Source organism: Ranitomeya variabilis, chromosome 5 (assembly GCF_051348905.1).
Source record: "Ranitomeya variabilis isolate aRanVar5 chromosome 5, aRanVar5.hap1, whole genome shotgun sequence".
NCBI classification, from domain to species: domain Eukaryota; kingdom Metazoa; phylum Chordata; class Amphibia; order Anura; family Dendrobatidae; genus Ranitomeya; species Ranitomeya variabilis.
In genome coordinates, this window is record NC_135236.1 from 342,962,919 (window position 1) to 342,984,213 (window position 21,295).

Genomic DNA, 21,295 nt, shown 5'->3' on the forward strand with positions numbered 1-21,295 from the left:
CTCCTGAGCCTTCTGACATCAGATGTAATATTCCGTATTTTAACCCTCGAAATGCTGCAATCGAACACAATCGCAGTATTCAGTAAGACGGCAAAGGGCTCACAACCCCTCTGCCTTTGGATCGGAGACCCCACAGGGTCCTGATTGTTGCCATGGTGACCTGATGTCGTCATCTTGTCCCACAAAAAACAAGCCGCCATACAGCTTCATCAGAGGAAAAATTAAAAAGTTTAAGCTCTCAGAATAAAGTGATGCAAAAATAATTCTTTTTTCTATAAAATAGTTTTTATTGTATAAAAGCACAAAAACATAAAAACGATATGAGGTATCGCTATAATCGTGATGACTCAAAGAATAAAACTGCCTTATCAGCTTTAACACACACGAAAAGGCATTACCCCCCCCCCCCCCAAAGAAATTCCTGAATTGATGGTTTTTGTTCATTTTGCCTCCAAAAAATCGGAATAGAAAGGGATCAAAAAATGTCATGTGCCCGAAAATGGCACCAATAAAAACATCAACTCGTCCAGCAAAAAACAAGACCTAACATGACTCTGAGCCAAAATATAGAAAAATTATAGTTCAAAATGTGGTGATGCAAAAATCTATGTTTTTTGCAATATAGAGCGTCTTTTAGGCCTCTTTTACACTAACTGTGGTTTTGCGTACCGTTTTTGTGGCCCCAATAGATTTCTATGGGGCCGCAAAAACGGGCCGCAATAATTCCACGGTGCGCCGTATGGCCGTATTTACGCGTGAAAAAAGATCGAGCCTGCTCGATCTTTTTCATGGCTTACAGACACGGCCCCCATTGAAAGTCAATGGGGCAGCGAAAACAACAGAAGCTTGTTTTTGCAGCACACCGTGACTTCCAGTTTTGCGGAATGCCGTTTTTCCTTTTTTCAAATACTTTTTCCATAGCATTGGAAACCTGAAAAACGGCGATCCCCAAGTTTTTTGCTGTCAGTTATTGCGGCAGACCGTGAAAATTGCGGTGATACGGCCCGCAATAATGGGACGCAAAAAAAGAAGCCTTAGTGTATGACAGCTGCCAAACATAAAAACTCGATATCTGGTATCGCTGTAATCGCACCGACCTGAAGAATAAAGTTGCCTAATCACCTATACCGTACGAGGAACGGCGTAAAAAATAAATAAAACCAGTTCTTAACATGCTGTTGATTTTTTCATTCTGTCTCCCAAAGATCGCAGTAAGGCTCGGCGCACATTTATCCTGCTCTCTGTGCTGAGCACTTACACCGGGGTTTCCGTGTAAATCTCTGAAATACGTGAATCAGACAGAACCCCCGGCAGAAGATTCCCTATAATGAGGCAGATGGAGACACTGTAGACGTCGTCTGACCTGTTCTGGCGGTGTCTTTTTAGGATTGCATAAAAGTGCTTTTGGCCACAGTTTTGTGAACAGAGGCCAGACGGAATCCAGAGTAACTCTGCTGCCTCATTATAGTAAATTGATCCCTCAGGTGTTACATCTGAATTACGTCATTTGGAGATTTAGATGAAAAACGCTCAGTGTAGAGCGCCGGATAAATGTGATCGCAAACGTTATGTAAAATTGCTCCCTCACTCAGGTCCGTCATCTGTTAATGGAGATACAGGGGGCTTCCAAGTTACCGCTAGCACAAAGGCTCTGTAAAAGCGAAATGGCTCGTCACCCGCCAAAACAAATTCAGCAAATTCTGCACTCCCAAATCCAAATGCCCCCCTCCCTTCTGAGCCCCACAGTGTATGTAAACCACATATAGAGTTCACGTTTGGCACTTCTCAAGCGATGAGAGCCCGCCTAACTTACGGGTGCATGCCTCCAGAAGCACGGGTTGGGCATAACGTACTGGTGATTGTATCGTACTGGTCACTACAGCGTACTGGTCACTACAACAGCAGCTTGCAATTCTCGGCAACATTCAATGCTGCTTGTTTCTGGAAAATACCCATGGGGTCAAAATCGTCACTACACCTGTAGTAAATTCCCCAAGGAGTATAGTTTCCCAAATGGGGTCATTTGAGGGGGGATTCTCCTCTTCTAGCAATTAGGGGCTCTGTATATGGAGTCCGCGAACTGTTCTAAGAAAATATGCACTCCAGGAGGCAAATAGCGCTCCGCTCCTCCCAAGTCTCTCCGTATGACTAAGTAGTACCGTACAGCCACATATGGAATATTACCACGTTCAGTAGAAATTGTGGAACAAACTTTGTTGCCATTTTTACCCACTTATTGTGTGAAAATGTAAAATCTGGGGCTAAAACATTTTGGTGGTAAAAAGTAGCTATTATGTCTTCACTGCCCAATGGTATGAATTTCAGTGACACACCCATGGTGTCAATAAGATCACTGCACCTATAGATTAATTCATTGAGAGGTGTAAATCGTAAAATGGGGTCACTTATTGGGGGTTCTGCTGTTCTAGCACCTCATGGGCTCTCCCAGTGGGTCATGGCACCTGCAAACCATAACAGTAAAATCTGGCGCTCCTTGCCTTCTGAGCTTTGCATCGTGCCTGAAAAATATTTCCTGATTACATGTAGGGTATTCGCACACTCAGGAAAAAATGGACCTCAGCTTGTTGTAAAAAAATTTCCTATTAGCCCTTAAAAAAATAAAAAACTTGGGGCTAAAACAACTTTTGTGTGAGGAAAATGTGATTTTATTATTTTCACGGCTCAACGTTATAAACTTCTGTGAAGCACCTGGGGGTTGAAGGTGCTTACCACGCATCTAAGTACATTCCTTGAGGGGTCTAGTTTCCAAAATGAGGTCACTTATCGGGGGCTTCCACTGTTTAGGCACATCAAGGGCTCTCCAAATGGGACATGACGTCTGCTAATGATTCCAGGAAATTTTACATTCAAAAAGTCAAATGACGCTCCTGCCCTTTCAAGCTCTGCCGTGCGCCCAAACAGTAGATTTATCCCTCATATTGGGTATCAGGAGAAATTGCACAACACATTGTATGGTGAAAATTCTCCTGTTACCCTTATGAAAATGCAATATTTTGTGCTGAAAACATATTTGTGGGGAAAATTAAATTTTTTTTATCTTTACGGCTCAACGTTATAAACTTCTGTGAAGCACCTGAGGGTTCAACGTTCTCACCACACATCTAGATCAGTTCCCTGAGGGGTCTAGTTTCCAAAAGAGTGTCACTTGTGGGGGATTTCATTGTTTAGGAACATCAGAGCTCTCCGAACGCGAAATGGCATCCACCAAGTTCCAGTCAAATGACGCTACTTCACTTCCGAACTTTGCTGTGCGCCCAAACAGTGGTTTTCTCCCTCATACGGGGTATTGGCATGCTCAGGAGAAATTACAAAACACTTTTTGGGGTCTATTTTTTATTACCCTTGTCAAAATTTTAAAAAAAATGGATGTAAAGTCAATTTTTGTGAAAAAAGCTAAAAAAAAATTTCCAAAAATTCCTGTTAAGCACCTGAAGGATTAAAAAACGTCTTTAATGTGGTTTTCAGCACCTTGAGGGGGTGCAGTTTTTAGAATGGTGTCACTTTTGGGAATCTTCTATTATACAGACTCCTCAAAGAGACTTCAAATGTGATGTGGACCTTAAAAAAAATGGTTTTGGAAATTTTGTAGGAAAAATGAAAAATCGCTGGTTAACTTTTAACTTATAACTTCCTAACAAAAAAAAATTGGTTCCAAAATTGTGCCGATCTAAAGTAGTCATGAGGGAAATGTTAATTACTATTTTGTGTGGCATGCAGTGGGAAACTATTCAGACCCCTTAAATTTTTCATTCTTTTGTTTCATTGCAACCATTTGGTAAATTCAAAAAAGTTATTTTTTTCTCCTTAACCCCTTAGTGACAGAGCCAATTTTCTGCTTAATGACCAAGCCAATTTTTACAATTCTGACCACTGTCAATTTATGTGGTTATAACTCTGGAAAACTTCAAACGGATTCCACTGATTCTGAGACTGATTTTCGTGACATATTGTACTTCATCTTAGCGGTAAAATTTCCTCGATATGACATGCGTTTATTTATGAAAAAATGGAAATATGGTGAAAATTTTTAAAATGTTGCAATTTTAAAAATTTGAATTTTTATGCCCTTAAATCAGAGAGATACACAAAATCGTTAATAAATAACATTTCCCACATGTATATTTTACAGCAGCACAATTTTGGAAACAAATTTTTTTTTTCTTAAGAAGTTATAAGGGTTAAAAGGTTAAAAGTTGACCAGTGATTTCTCATTTTTGCAACAAAATTTCAAAAACCAATTTTTTAGGGCCCACATCACATTTGAAGTCACTTTGAGGGGTGTACATGACAGAAAATACCAAAAAGTGACACCATTCTAAAAACTGCACCCATCAATGTGTTCAAAACCAGATTCAAGAAGTTTATTAACCCTTTACGTTCTTCACAGGAACTGAAGCAATGTGGAAGGAAAAAATAAACATTTAACTTTTTTCACAAACATTTTACTTCAAAGCCAATTTTTTTTATTTTCACAGGTGTAAAAAAAAAAAACAACCACAAAAGTTGTGCAATTTCTCCTAAATACGACGATACCCCATATGTGGAAGTAAACCACTGTTTGGGCACAAGGCAGAGCTCGGAAGGGAAGGAGCGCCGTTTGACTTTTTCATCGCAGAATTGGCTGAATTGAGATGGGACGCCATGTTGCGTTTGGAGAGCCCCTGATGTGCCTAAAGAGTGAAGACCCCCCACAAGTGACACCATTTTGGAAACTAGATCCATAAAGGAACTTATATAGATGTGTGGTGAGAATGTTGAACCCACGAGTGCTTCACAGAAGTTTATAATGTAGAGCCGTGGAAATAAAAAAATATATTTTTTCCACAAATATTATCTTTTTGCCCCCAAATTTTGATTTTCCCAAGGGTAACGGGAGAAATTAGACCCCCAAAGTTGTTGTGCAATTTGAAACACTATGCAAACCAAGCACATACTCCAGGAGTCAGGCACACAGACTAAAACAGAACGTATAGCTGACAGCGAAACCTAGTTTGGAGTGAGTTTACCCCTCCCAGATTGAAAGAGAGGTCAACAACATTAACCCTGAGAGAATAGGACAGTAACCATGTCCTAACTATGACAGTGACTCATGGCTGTACTAGCTCAAAAGTGTGCTTCTACTCAATACTTAGCAAAGGGCCTGAATACTTATGACCATGTGATATTTCAGTTTTTCTTTTATAATAAATTTGCAAAAATTTCTACATTTCTGTTTTTTTCAGTCAAGATGGGGTTCAGAGTGTACATTAACCCCTTCATGACCCAGCCTATTTTGGTCTTAATGACCTTGCCGTTTTTTGCAATTCTGACCAGTGTCCCTTTATGAGGTAATAACTCAGGAACGCTTCAACGGATCCTAGCGGTTCTGAGATTGTTTTTTCGTGACAAATTGGGCTTCATGATAGTGGTAAATTTAGGTCAATAATTTCTGCGTTTATTTGTAAAAAAAATGGAAATTTGGCGAAAATTTTGAAAATTTCGCAATTTTCAAATTTTGAATTTTTATTCTGTTAAATCAGAGAGTTATGTGACACAAAATAGTTAATAAATAACATTTCCCACATGTCTACTTTACATCAGCACAATTTTGGAACCAAAAATTTTTTTTTGCTAGGAAGTTATAAAGGTTAAAATTTGACCAGTGATTTCTCATTTTTACAACAAAATTTACAAAATCATTTTTTTTAGGGACCACCTCACATTTTAAGTCAGTTTGAGGGGTCTATATGGCTGAAAATACCCAAAACTGACACCATTCTAAAAACTACACCCCTCAAGGTGCTTAAAACCACATTCAAGAAGTTTGTTAACCCTTCAGGTGTTTCACAGCAGCAGAAGCAACATGGAAGGAAAATATGAACATTTAACTTTTTATTCACAAAAATGATCTTTAAGCAACAATTTTTTTTATTTTCCCAAGGGTAAAAGGAGAAACTGGACCATGAACGTTGTTGTCCAATTTGTCCTGAGTACGCTGATACCTCATATGTGGGGGTAAACCACTGGTTGGGCGCACGGCAGGGCTCGGAAGGGAAGGAGCGCCATTTGACTTTTTGAATGAAAATTTGGCTCCAATCTTCAGCGGATAGCATGTCACGTTTGGAGAGCCCCCGTGTGCCTAAACATTGGATCTCCCCCACAAGTGACCCCAATTTGGAAACTAGACACCCCAATGAACTTATCTAGATGCATAGTGAGCACTTTAAACCCCCAGGTGCTTCACAAATTGATCCGTAAAAATGAAAATGTACTTTTTTTCACAAAAAAATTCTTTTAGCCTCAATTTCTTCATTTTCACATGGGCAACAGGATAAAATGGATCCTAAAATTTGTTGGGAAATTTCTCCTGAGTACACCGATACCTCATATGTGGGGGTAAACCACTGTTTGGGCATATGGTAAGGCTCGGAAGGGAAGGAGCGCCATTTGACTTTTTGAATGAAAAATGATCTCCATCGTTAGCGGACACCATGTCGCGTTTGGAGAGCCCCTGTGTGCCTAAACACTGGAGCTCCCCCACAAGTGACCCCATTTTGGAAACTAGACCCCCCAAGGAACTTATCTAGATGCATAGTGAGCACTTTAAACCCCCAGGTGCTTCACAGAAGTTTATAACGCAGAGCTGTGAAAGTAAAAAATAATTTTTCTTTCCTCAAAAATGATTTTTTAGCCCGGACTTTTTTATTTTCCCAAGAGTAACAGGGGAAATTGGACCCCAATAGTTATTGTACAGTTTCTCCTGAGTATGCTGATACCCCATATGTGGGGGTAAACCACTGTTTGGGCACACGGCAGGGTTCGGAAGGGAAGGCACGCCATTTGGCTTTTTGAATGGAAAATTAGCTCCAATCATTAGCGGACACCATGTCGCGTTTGGAGAGCCCCTGTGTGCCTAAACATTGGAGCTCCCCCACAAGTGACCCCATTTTGGAAACTAGACCTCCGAAGGAACTAATCTAGATGTGTGTTGAGCACTTTGAACCCCAAAGTGCTTCACAGAAGTTTATAACGCAGAGCCATGAAAATAAAAAATAATTTTTCTTTTCTCAAAAATGATTTTTTAGCCCTGAATTTTTTATTTTTGCAAGGGTAAAAGGAGAAATTTGACCCCAAAAGTTGTTGTCCAGTATCTCCCGAGTACGCGGGTACCCCATATGTGGGGGTAAACCACTGTTTGGGCACATGCCGGGGCTCGGAAGTGAAGTAGTGACATTTTGAAATGCAGACTTTGATGGAATGCTCTGCGGGCGTCACGTTGCGTTTGCAGAGCCCCTGATGTCCCTAAACAGTAACCCCCCCCCCACAAGTGACCCCATTTTGGAAACTAGACCCCCAAAGGAACTTATCTAGATGTGTGTTGAGCACTTTGAACCCCCAAGTGCTTCACAGAAGTTTACAACGCAGAGCTGTGAAAATAAAAAATCATTTTTCTTTCCTCAAAAATGATGTTTTAGCAAGCAATTATTTATTTTCACAAGGCTAAAAGGAGAAATTGGACCCCAATAGTTGTTGCCCAGTTTGTCCCGAGTATGCTGGTACTCCGTACGTGGGGGTAAACCACTGTTTGGTTGCACGTTGGGGCTCGGAAGGGAGGGTGCACCATTTGACTTTTGGAACTCAAGATTGGCTGGAATCAATGGTGGCGCCATGTTGCGTTTGGAGACCCCTGATGTGCCTAAACAGTGGAAACCTCTCAATTCTAACTCCAACACTAACCCCAACACACCCCTAACCCTAATCCCAACTCTAGCCATAACCCTAACCCCAACACACCCCTAACCACAACCCTAACCCAACACACCCCTAACCCTAATCCCAACCCTAATTTCAACCCTAACCACAACCCTAACCCCAACACACCCCTAACCATAACCCTAACCACAAGCCTAATCTTAAACCTATTTCCAACCCTAGCCCTAATTCCATCCCTAACCCTAAGGCTATGTGCCCACGTTGTGGATTCGTGTGAGATTTTTCCGCACCATTTTTGAAAAATCCGCAGGTAAAAGGCACTGCGTTTTACCTGCGGATTTACCACAGATTTCCAGTGGTTTTTGTGCGGATTTCACCTGCGGATTCCTATTGAGGAACAGGTGTAAAACGCTGCGGAATCCGCACAAAGAATTGATATGCTGCGTAAAATACAACTCAGCGTTTCTGCGCGGTATTTTCCGCACCATGGGCACAGCGGATTTGGTTTTCCAAAGATTTACATGGAACTGTAAACCTGTTGGAAAACTGCTACGAATCCGCAGCAGCCAATCCGCTGCGGATCCGCAGCCAAATCCACACCGTGTGCACATAGCCTAATTCTAAGGCTATGTGCACACGCTGCGGAAAACGCTGCGGATCTGCAGCGTTTCCGCAGCTGCGGGTCCGCAGCAGTTTCCCTTGAGATTATAGTTCAATGTAAACCTGTGGGAAACAAAAAACGCTGTGCCCATGCTGCGGAAAAAACTGCGCGGAAACGCAGCAATTTACATTCCGCAGCATGTCACTTCTTTCTGCGGATTCCGCAGCGGTTTTACAACTGCTCCAATAGAAAACCGCAGTTGTAAAACCGCAGTGAAATCCGCAGAAAAACCACGTTGAATCCGCGATAAGTCCGCAGCGGTTTTACACTGCGAATTTATCAAATGCGCTGTGGAAAAATCCACAGAGCCGAATACCCTAACCCTAAGGAAAAATTCACAGAGGACCAGAAAACCCTAACCCTAACCCTGGTTCTGAACCTAGTGGGGGGAAAAAAAAAAATATATATATATTTTCTTTATTTTATTGTTGTCCCTAGCTATAAGGGTGATAAAGGGGGGGGTCATTTACATTTTTTTTTATTTTGATCACTGTGATAGTTTTTCACAGTGATCAAAATGTACATGGAACGAATCTGCCGGCAGGCAGATTCGGCGGGCGTACTACGCATGCGCCCGCCATTTTGGAAGATGGCGGCGCCCAGGGAGGAGACGGACCGACACCGGGAGGCTCGGTAAGTATGTGGGGGTAAGGGGGGGAGCTCGGGGGGTGAATCGGAGCACAGGGGAGGTGGATCGGAGCAAGGAAGGAGCGGGCAGGAGGACGGGGGAGCGGACAAGAGGACAGAGAGGACCGGGCCACATAACGGACGACTGGGGAGGAGATCGGGGGCGGTGGGGGGGGGCAGAACATGATTTCCAGCCATGGCAGATGCTATTGCAGCATCGGCCATGGCTGGATTGCAATATTTCACCATTTTCATAGGTGAAATATTGCAAATTGCTCTGATTGGCTGTTGCACTTTCAACAGCCAATCAGAGCGATCGTAGCCACGTGGGGGCAAAGCCACCCCCCCTTGGCTGAAGTACAACTCCCCCTCTCCCTGCAGATCGGGTGAAATAGGAGATAACCCTTTCACCCGATCTGCAGGGACGCGATCATTCTATGACACAGCATATGCGTCACAGGTCGGATTGGCACCGACGTTCATGACGCATACGCTGTGTCACAGGTCGGGAAGGGGTTAATGAGAAAAAAAATTTGAATTTACCAAATGGATGCAATGAAATCAAGAGTGAAAAATTTAAAGAGGTCAGAATACTTTCCGTACCCAGTGTATCTCTGTGATTTAAGGGCAAGAAAATACAAAGTTTGAAAAGTGTTAAATTTTCACAAAATTTCCGGGGTTTTTTTCCACAAATAAACTCAAGTCATACTGAATAAATTTTACCACTATCATGAAGTACAATATGTCATGAAAAAACAAGCTTAGAATCTCGGGGATCTGTGAAGTGTTCCAGTGTTATAACCTCATAAATTGACACTGGTCAGAATTGGAAAAATTGGTCCCGTTATTAACATCCAAACCACCTTCGGGGCTAAAGGTGTTAATTGCAACAGCACTAAAATTACAAATGTGTTCATGTTTATTATATTTTATTTATGTCTCCCAAAAATAACCAGAAAAGGCAGAAATTGCGCCCTTATAACTTACATAATTTCAGAATCATCCAGACATATTTTGGATGGGACTGTAATGGGTGACATCGGCAGCTGAGCATTCATTCGCACATCTGAAAATGTGTCTTTTCGTCTACATAGTTCCACATGTTGAGGGTATTTGCCTATTAAGATATTATTCATATTTTTAAGTGAACCAGGTTTTTGTTAAATTTTGCACTGAGAGATTGTATGTTCACAATATTTGTAGTATTATAGACAGTCATTCATTATTCCTTCTCAAATATAATTTAAAAAAATGTAGGAATCCAAGTTGAGCACCTTATATGAATAGGAAACATTACAATGTTGGAACAGTACATTACAATGAGATTTAAAAGATTATCTAAAAATTGTACATAGGAGTGTCTGAGAGACCTGTATGTAAAAAATGAAACCAGGAAAGACAATTGTAACTTCAAACTAAGTTCAATGTTTTTTTTAAACTCAAGATGACCACCAATATATGTGGAAATCAAGCTTTCGACATGTACAAATAATGCTAAAAGGATTATTCCCAACTTTTACAGTTATTACTTATTAGCAAGACCACATGGGTCCCATGGAGAATAAATAGAGCAATGGCATGCATGTACAGTCACAATTCCAGTATGACTGGGCATTTCAGAGCATCCTTTCGCAATATCAGTGCTGTAGAACATCCACAGGTCCATGAGATAGCACTTTGGTTTGTGGCTTGCTGACACCTTTAAATGTTGGGAAAACATTTTAAATATGAACCTTGTAGTACTGAACACAATTATATGAAATAATGGAAAGATGTGACATGTTATTGAACAACATTCACTAAGCAGTTTTTGTCTACACATCTGGTAATACCTTTTAACTTACTTTTTTCTTTCCTTTTGGATATTTGATTTACAACATGTAGGTTAAGTAGATCCAAACTAAGTGAAGCTTTTGTTGGATATGATGACTCTAAGAGCTTCAATTTGGATTTCATCTTCTTCTTTTCAAAGAATTCCTGGAAGCATAAAATTATCAAAATGCCTATTTTATTGATTACATTAAGACAATGCAGTTTTAAAATAAAGCCTGCTTGGAAATCAGCTATTATCACCAGAAACAACCATAAATATCCCCTACAGCAGAGGTCCCCAACGTTTCTGACCTTGAGAGCCACTTTCAGCTCTGAGAGAGTGTCGGGAGCCACATCCAGCCTTGAGAGAGGGTCGCAAGCCACATTCAGCTCCCGCCCCCTCACAATAGTGGCAACCAAAGCCCCCATTACAGTCAATGGGTAACCAAAGCTTCTCCACAAAAATCACGCCAAAGCAATATACTAAGATCCAGGGGTTCCCACAATACCCCCATTCAGTATTCTCCTATAAAGCTCTCCCAAGACACTGTCACATCCAGCTTCAAACATCTCCTCTGACAGGTGGTGTCATCTTGTCTCCAGCATACCTTACTTAAATCATCTCAAACCCCTAAGACCATTATATGTGCGTCGAGATCTGCTCTTCTGTGCAGGACTGCTCACAAAATTCACTATTTTCAGATGTGCTCTTCATACCTGTTTGCTAGAACTGGAGCTAATTCACCAAGCAGACAGACAGCCGCGAGCCACAATTCATGGGACCGCGAGCCACATATGGCTCCCGAGCTACGGGTTGGGGACCCCTGCCCTACAGCAACTACTGCTGCAAATATATTAAATTGTTTCAATTCACAAAAATGTCCACTAGCCAGAGCTTAATGTCTCACATAGAGAGGCAAAAGAGAAGGACCCACCTTAATGATATCTATAAGGCTTAATAGGGACTGGTGATAAATTAGATGTAAGCTACCAAATTGTCCTAGGGTGAAAAAAAAATCTATCCACTGCAACCTTTTGTGCCCATAATATGAAAATGACACTGTTTTCTGACCACTCCCAATCTAACACACCATTGCTAAACTGGCTTTCTCATGATGGGACTCCCACAGATTGTTACAACAGGGCACGTTTATCCCCGTTAGAATGAAGCGGCAGTAAACATGCTGGGCTCCTGGTCAATTCATTCTCTAGAGCAGGGATGGGGAAGCTTTTTTCTGCAAAGATCATTTCAATATTTGTACCATAATTTGCAGGCAGTACAAAATTATTAACTTGAAAATTATCCTACTATTAATTATACAAACAACTTAACCCTAATTTGCTGGCTAGACCTGCTTCTCTATTGCAAGGTGTGTATGATTTTAGGTGGTAATGATGATGTTGCTACTTGCAACTGTTTTTCCAGATTTGCGTAGATTAACTCTTTGCAATAAGTTTTGTCATGCACTGATCGCAGCAAGTTCTACAGAACACAAATGTAGATTACATTGCATGCCTCCTCAAAGTGAGAAATTCATTACTGTTCAAGTTAGATTTATATAACTTAAGCAGAGGGATTTCTGCAGTATATACATCACATAGGAGACAGTTGGGTTGGTGCATATTTCATAGGCGATTGTGTAGCTCGTGTATATACATTACTTAAGAGACAGTGGAGCTGGCACATTGATTACACAAAAACAATGGGACTGGTGTAGGTACATCACATGGGGACAGTAATGGTAATGCAGATATTACATAGGAGACAGTGGGGCTCATGTATATACATCACATGACAGGCAGTGGTGCTGGTACATACATTACAAAGGAGACAGTGAGACTGATGTATATATTGTACATTACATAGGAGGAAAATATTGTTGGTCTATATACATCAAATAGGAGACAGTGGGGCTGGTGTATATACAGTATATCACAAAAATAAGTACACCCCTCACATGTTTGTAAATAGTTTATTACATTTTTCATGGGACAATCACGATTTGACACTTTGATACTGTTAAGGATCTGCAACACAGGACTAAGGTAGAAGGGGGAAAACTGACCCTGCACTATGACTAGGTTGAAACCCTACGATGGAGTGGGCGACCCATTCCTTGCGAATAGACCCACCGACGATCCTAGGTTAATCTCAAGCGAAGACCTATAGATAAGGGGAAGGGGTTCCCTAAAAGAACTAAGGACTGGGAACAAAAACGGGTCACCTCCTAATAGAAAACAAAGAGAAGGCTGCAGAAACCAATAGAAAACAGAAACTAAGGCTAGCAGAACCAGAGGTACCAGCACTGCACATATAACACACACAGAAGACAAAGCAAAGCACCAAGCTAGAGCTCAAGCAGATAAACACTGTTGTCCAGCAAGGACTGGGAGGCAGGTGCTGGTTAATAAAGAGTGAAACAAACACCTGACCCAAGACAAACCCAGCACCAGAGGAAAAAGACCAGCAGCCAGAACTCCACAAGAAAATGGCAGATAGTCACAAACTAAACAGATTCTAACAGTACCTCCCCTTTAACGAGGATCCCCTGGATCCTCTAGGCCGGGCCTAATTTGGAAATCTCCTGTGAAAAGCCTTAATTAACCTTGAGGCTGAGACATTCACAGCTTTCAGCCAGGAATTGTCCTCAGGACCGAAACCCTTCCAGGACACAAGATACTGTAACCCTCCTCTATGCCACCTGGAATCAAGAATGCGTGAAATCTCAAACTCGCAGTCCTCACCAATTGGAGGAGCAGACGGCATAGCCACCTTATCTGGTGTGTCAACCTTCTTCAGCAAATACTACATGAAAAACTGAATTAATTTTCCACGACGAAGGAATGTCTAATCTCACCGCTGCCGAGTTGACAATCTGAACCACTTTGAAAGGTCCTACAAACTTCGGCCCCAACTTTTTAGAAGGGATCTTCAAACGCAGATTCCTAGAGGACAACCAAACCATGTCCCCAACAACAAACTTCGCCTCCCTTCTTCTCGTCAAAAAATTTATTAGACCTCCTATTAGCCTGTTTAAGATTATGGCGCACACTGGTCCAAACCCTTTCCAAATTTCCAGAAAAACTCTCCTCAGGCACCGCCGCCCTAATTCTAGAAAAAGGACCGAAAGATTGATTCTTCCCAGTACAACAAAAGAAAGGAGAACACCTAGCCGAAGAAGACATATGATTATTGAGAGCAAACTCAGCTAATGGTAGATATTCCGACCACATCTCCTGATTGTCGGCTACAAAACATCTCAAAAACTGCTCAATGTCCTGGTTCTTCCTCTCGGTCTGTCCATTGGACTGCGGATGATAGCCCGACAAAAATGACAAATGAACCTCAAGTCTGTCACAAAAGGCACGCCAAAAGCGAGCCACAAACTGAGGTCCCCTATTGGAGACAATGTCCGTGGGAACACCATGGAGTCTGACAATCTCTTTCACAAATGCCCTGGCAAGTGTCTTAGTGCAGGGTAATTTATTTAACGGGACCAGATGACACATCTTACTAAACCGGTCCACAACAACCCAGATAACAGAAAAACCCTCAGAGACCGGCAGGTTGGTGACAAAATCCATTGCAAGATGCGTCCATGGAGAACTAGGAACCTCTAACGGGACAAAAGAACCCTGCCGCTGGAGCATGAGAAGCCTTAGACCTAGCGCACACGGTACACTGACGCACCCACTTGACAATTTCTCTTAGGCACCCCGGCCACCAGAAACTCCGGCTGATCGACTTTCTTGTTTCGGCAATCCCTGGATGGCCCGCCAAACAAGACTCATGACTCCTCCTAAGGGCTTTAGGCACAAATAATTTCCCATACGGGAGTGTTAGTTGGTGCCGCATCCTGGGCTTTAAGAATGCTATTTTCCAACTCAGAACCTAATGCTGCCACCATCACCCCTCTCTGCAGAATAGATTCTTCCTTTTCAGTATTAACCGCTGGGGGAGAAACTTCGAGACAAAGCAGCAGCTTTAACATTTTTTGTCCCAGGGATATACACTCACCGGCCACTTTATTAGGTACACCTGTCCAACTTCTTGTTAACACTTAATTTCTAATCAGCCAATCACATGGCGGCAACGCAGTGCATTTAGGCATGTAGACATGGTCAAGACAATCTCCTGCAGTTCAAACCGAGCATCAGTATGGGGAAGAAAGGTGATTTGAGTGCCTTTGAACGTGGCATGGTTGTTGGTGCCAGAAGGGCTGGTCTGAGTATTTCAGAAACTGCTGATCTACTGGGATTTTCACGCACAACCATCTCTAGGGTTTACAGAGAATGGTCCGAAAAAGAAAAAAAATCCAGTGAGCGGCAGTTCTGTGGGCGGAAATGCCTTGTTGATGCCAGAGGTCAGAGGAGAATGGGCAGACTGGTTCGAGCTGATAGAAAGGCAACAGTGACTCAAATCGCCACCCGTTACAACCAAGGTAGGCCTAAGAGCATCTCTGAACACACAGTGCGTCGAACTTTGAGGCAGATGGGCTACAGCAGCAGAAGACCACACCGGGTACCACTCCTTTCAGCTAAGAACAGGAAACTGAGGCTACAATTTGCACAAGCTCATCGAAATTGGACAGTAGAAGATTGGAAAAACGTTGCTTGGTCTGATGAGTCTCGATTTCTGCTGCGACATTCGGATGGTAGGGTCAGAATTTGGCGTAAACAACATGAAAGCATGGATCCATCCTGCCTTGTATGGAGCATCTTTGGGATGTGCAGCCGACAAATCTGCGGCAACTGTGTGATGCCATCATGTCAATATGGACCAAAATCTCTGAGGAATGCTTCCAGCACCTTGTTGAATCTATGCCACGAAGAATTGAGGCAGTTCTGAAGGCAAAAGGGGGTCCAACCCGTTACTAGCATGGTGTACCTAATAAAGTGGCCGGTGAGTGTATGTCACAGAGAAATGGAACCAGGCAAAAAACAATGCCCATCTAGCTTAACGGGCATTCAAACGTTTAGCAGCATCCAGATAGATCAGGTTCTTATGATCAGTAAAGATTTGTATAGGATGTCTAGCGCCCTCCAAAAAATGTCGCCAATGCTCAAACGCAAGCTTAATAGCCAGCAATTCTCGGTTCCCAACATCGTAGTTGAGCTCAGCCTCTGAAAATTTCTTAGCAAAGAAAGCACAGGGATGCACCCCATCCTCTCCCTCCTGGGACAGAACAGCCCCCACTCCTACTGACGAGGTGTCCACCTCTACCAGAAAGGGCTTAGTCTCATCTGTCTGGATCAACACAGGAGCAGAGCTAACCCTCTCCTTGAGATGCCCAAAAGCTTTAACAGCCTCAGGGGACCATTGGACAGTACTGGAACCCTTCTTAGTAAGATCAGTAAGGGGTTTTGCGATAACAGAAAAATTCTTAATGAATTTTCTATAATAATTAGCAAACCCCAAAAATCTCTGAATCGACTTCAAGCATTCAGGTCTAGGCCACTCCAATACCGCCTGAAACTTCACCGGGTCCATCTCAAAACCATAATTGGAAACAAAGTACCAAAAAAAAATAATTTTCTGTACCGAAAACTCGCATTTCTCCAGTTTAGCAAAGAGTGTCTTTTCTCTCAGCATCTGCAGAACCTCACGGACTCTCTGCTAATGCGACTCCAGATCAGGCGAATAGATCAAAATATCATCCAAATAAACAATCACACTCCTACCGATCAATGGCCTCAGGATGTCGTTAATGAAATTTTGAAAGAACGCCGGAGCAATTGTAAGGCCGAAAGGCATAACTAGACACTCAAAATGACCTTCCGGGATATTAAAGGCTGTCTTCCATTCATCGCCTTCTTTAACTTGCAGCAAATTATATGCCCCACGGAGATCGATCTTAGAGAACCACTTGGCTCCAACTCATGAGTTAAACAATTCCTGAATTAGCGGCAATTGGTAAGGATTGCGCACAGTGACCTTATTAATCTCCCTGAAATCCAGACACGGCCTAAGACCCTCATCTTTTTTTTTTTTTTTTACAAAAAAGAACCCCACAGCCACAGGGGACTTAGAGGGTCTTATATGACCTACAGCAAGACTAGTCTGCAGGTATTCCTTTAAGGCCTTCCTCTCGGGAATCGTCAGATTAAATAAACGACTCTTAGGGAGAGTAGCACCTGGGAGGAACTCAACAGCGCAATCGTAATCTCTATGAGGTGGTAGAGCTTGTGACTCCACTTCTGAAAATACTTTCCAGAATTCCTGAATGGCTTCAGGTAGCTCATTTTTCACAACAACAGCAATGTGTACATCACAGCATTTCCCATAACACTCCTGACCCCAGGATCTTATCATACTTGATGACCAGTCCAGTACAGGGTTGTGCATTTTTAACCAGGGTAACCCAAGGTCAACTGGAAAAGGCAATTTATCAAGTACAAACAAATCTAAAGATCCCTGGTGTTCCATATTCACAGTGAGTGGAAACCCGGTGAACTTTCGAGAAAAGCACCCATGCTCTAGAGGAGTGTTATCAATCGCCACTACAGGAAAAGAGCATGATAAAGGTACAGAATCAATTTTAGGGGAAGGAGGAAGGGATTTTTTTCGTGTGGAGACTGTCTAGCATGTAAGAACCATGTAAGATCCACGTCCTTCACGTCATCGGACGGCCTCAGAATATTTGACATCAGGGACCATATTACATGCACAACTACGCACTACGCATGTTGTATATTACGCCATGTGTAGCTGTAATCTAATCTATATTGGACTCACATCCCGACAATTACGGGTAAGAACCCGGGAACATGTGAGGGATATAGAGGCCGCCCGTGACGTGGATGACGTGGATTTCGTCAAAACAACCCCCAGACATTTTAGACTCATACATAATTGTAATTCGAAAGAATTAAAAGTTTGGGGGATTGACTGTGTCCATATGGGCATTTGTGGCGGAGATTGTTTACGTGTTCTAATGCAAAAAGAATGTCGGTGGATAGTAAATTTAGACACAATGGTCCCCTCTGGACTTAAAGAGCAGCTGGAAATCCGTGGTAAATCTGCAGGTAAAACGCAGTGCCATTTACCTGAGGATTTTTCAAAAACGGTGCGGAAAAAAATCACACGAATCCGCAAAGTGGGCACATAGCCTTAGGGTTAGGGTTGGAATTAGAGTTAGGGTTGGAATTAGGGTTAGGGTTGGAAATAGGGTTAAGATTAGGGTTAGGGGTGTGTTGGGGTTAGGGTTATGGTTGGGATTAGGGTTAGGGGTGTGTTGGGGTTAAGGTTGTGGTTAGGGTTGGGATTAGGGGTGTGTTGGGGATTGGGTTGTGGCTAGAGGTGTGTTGGGGTTAGGGTTGTGATTAGGGTTATGGCTAGAGTTGGGATTGGGGTTAGAGGTGTGTTGGGGTTAGTGGTGGAGTTAGAATTGAGGGGTTTCCACTGTTTAAGACACATCAGGGATCTCCAAACGCGACATGGCGCCACCATTGATTCCAGCTAATCTTGCGTTCAAAAAGTCAAATGGTGCTCCCTCCCTTACGAGCCCCGACGTGCGCCCAAACAGTGGTTTACCCAAACATATGGGGCATAAGCGTACTCAGGAAAAATTGCACAACAACTAATTTCTCCTGTTACCCTTGGGAAAATAAAAAAATGGGAGCTAAAAAATTATTTTTGTGGGAAAAAAAATTATTTTTTATTTTCACGGCTCTGCGTTATAAACTTCCGTGAAGCACTTGGGGGTTCAAAGTGCTCACCACACATCTAGATAAGTTCCTTGGGGGGTCTAGTTTCCAAAATGGGGTCACTTGTGGGGGGTTTCTACTGTTTAGGCACATCAGGGGCTCTGCAAACGTAACATGACACCCGCAGACCATTCCATCAAAGTCTAAATTCCAAAACGTCACTACTTCCCTTCCAAGCCACGACGTGTGCCCAAACAGTGGTTTCCCCACACATACGAGGTATCAGCGTACTCAGGACAAACTGGACAACAACTTTTGGGGTCCAATTTCTCCTGTTAACCGTGTGAAAATAAATAAATTGCTTGCTAAAAAATAATTTTTGAGGAAAGAAAAATGATTTTTTATTTTCACGGCTCTGAGTTATAAAATTCTGTGAAGCACTTGGGGGCTCAAAGAGCTCCAATGTTTAGGCACACAGGGGCTCTCCAAACGCGACATGGTCTCCGCTAACGATTGGAGCTAATTTTTAATTCAAAAAGTCAAATGGCGCTCCCTCCCTTCCGAGCCCTACCATGTGCCCAAACAGTGGTTTACCCCCACATGTGAGGTATCGGTGTACTCAGGAGAAATTGCCCAACACATTTTAGGATCCATTTTATCCTGTTGCCCATGTGAAAAATTGAGGCTAAAAGAAATTTTGTGTGAAAAAAAGTACTTTTTCATTTTCAGAGATCAATTTGTGAAGCGCCTGGGGGTTGAAACTGCTCACTATACATCTAGGCAAGTTCCTTGGTGGGGTCTAGTTTCCAAAATGGGGTCACTTGTGGAGGAGCTCCAATCTTTAGGCATACAAGGGCTCTCCAAACGCAACATGGTGTCCGCTAACAATTGGAGCTAATTTTTCATTCAAAAGTTAAATGGCGCTCCTTCCCTTCCGAGCCTTGCCGTGTGCCCAAACAGTGGTTCCCCCCACATATGGGGTATCCGCGTACTTAGGACAAATTGTACAATAACTTTCGGGGTCCAGTTTCTTCTTTTACCCTTGGAAAAATAAAAAAAAAATTCTAAAAGATCATTTTTGTGACTAAAAAGTTAAATGTTAATTTTTTCCTTCCAAGTTGCTTCTGCTGCTATGAAGCACATGAAGGGTTAATAAACTTCTTGAATGTGATTTTGAGCACCTTAAGGGGTGCAGTTTTTAGAATGGTGTCACTTTTGGGTATTTTCAGCCATATAGAACCCTCAAACTGACTTGAAATGTGAGGTGTGCCCTAAAAAAAGGTTTTTGTAAATTTTGTTGTAAAAATGAGAAATCGCTGGTCAAATTTTAACCCTTATAACTTCCTAGCAAAAAAAAGAAAAGTGTTTCCAAAATTGTGCTGATGTAAAGTAGACATGGGGGTAATGTTATTTATTAACTATTTTGTGTCACATAACTCTCTGGTTTAACAGAATAAAAATTCAAAATTTAAAAATTGCAACATTTTCAAACTTTCCATTTTTTTCACAAATAAACGCAAAAATTATAGACTTAAATTTACCACTAACATGAAGCCCAATATGTCACGAAAAAACAGTCTCAGAACCGCTAAGATCCTTTGAAGCGTTCCTGAGTTATTACCTCATAAAGGGACACTGGTCAGAATTGCAAAAAATGGCCAGGTCATTAAGGTCAAAATAGGCTGGGTCATGAAGGGGTTAAGGACATGTTATACATGCATTGCTCTTTGAAAACCTGAGAAATATAGGACGTTTGAGACATTGTTCAGAAGAACAGCGTACTTTGATTAAAAGGTTGATTGAAGAGGGTAAAGTATACAACGCCTGGCAAAACATTATGGAATCACTGGTCTTGGAGGATGTTCATTCAGTTGTTTAATTTTGTAGAAAAAAAATGATCACAGACATGGCACAAACTAAAGTCATTTCAAATGGCAACTTTCTAGCTTTAACAAACACTAAAAGAAATCATGAACAAAAAATGTGGTAGTCAGTAATGGTTACTTTTTTTAACCAAGCATAGGGGAAAAATTATGTAATCACTCAATTCTGAGGAAAAAATTATGGCATCATGAAAAACAAACAAAAAAAACACTCCAAAACATCACTAGTATTTTGTTGCACTACCTCTGGCTTTTAGAACAGCTTGAAGTCTCTGAGGCATGGACTTAATGAGTGTCAAACAGCACTCTTCATCAATCTGGCTTCAACTTTCTCTGATTTCTGTTGCCAGATCAGCTTGGCAGGTTGGAGCCTTGTCATGCACTATTTTCTTCAACTTCCACAAAAGATTTTCAATTGGATTGAGATGCGGACTGCTTGCAGGCGATGACATTGACCTTATGTGTCCTTTTTTAAGGAATGTTTTTCACAGTTTTTGCTCTATGGCAGGATGCATTATCATCTTGAAAAATGATTTCATCATTCCCAAACATCCTTTCAATTGATGGGATAAGAAAAGTGTCCAAAATATCAACATAAACTTGTGCATGTATTGAAGATGTAATGACAGCCATCTCCCCAGTGCCTTTACCTGACATGCATCCCCATATCGTCAATGACTGTGGAAATTTGCATGTTCTCTTCAGGCAGTCATCTTTATAAATCTCATTGGAATGGCACCAAACAAAAGTTCCAGCATCATCACCTTGCCCAATGCAGATTCGTGATTCATCACTGAATATGACTTTCATTCCGTCATCCACAGTCCACGATTGCTTTTCCTTAGCCCATTGTAACCTTGTTTTTTTCTGTTTAGATGTTAATGATGGCTTTAGTTTAGCTTTTCTGTATGTAAATCCCATTTCCTTTAGGCGGTTTCTTACAGTTCGGTCA

The 21,295-nt window shown here is 41.9% G+C and overlaps 1 protein-coding gene across 4 annotated transcripts in view; it reads right to left on the minus strand.

Moving 5' to 3' along the window:
• The window catches only part of REDIC1 (regulator of DNA class I crossover intermediates 1), a 252,366-nt gene that overhangs the window by 65,331 nt on the left and 165,740 nt on the right, over positions 1-21,295 (minus strand). For all 4 annotated transcript variants that reach the window (XM_077261050.1, XM_077261047.1, XM_077261048.1 and 1 more), the window contains 2 exons: positions 10,846-10,978; positions 9,989-10,118 (listed from right to left, as the gene is read on the minus strand). In XM_077261050.1, the coding sequence (XP_077117165.1) occupies positions 9,989-10,118; positions 10,846-10,978 (263 nt within the window). The remainder of the gene's footprint in view (positions 1-9,988; positions 10,119-10,845; positions 10,979-21,295) is intronic.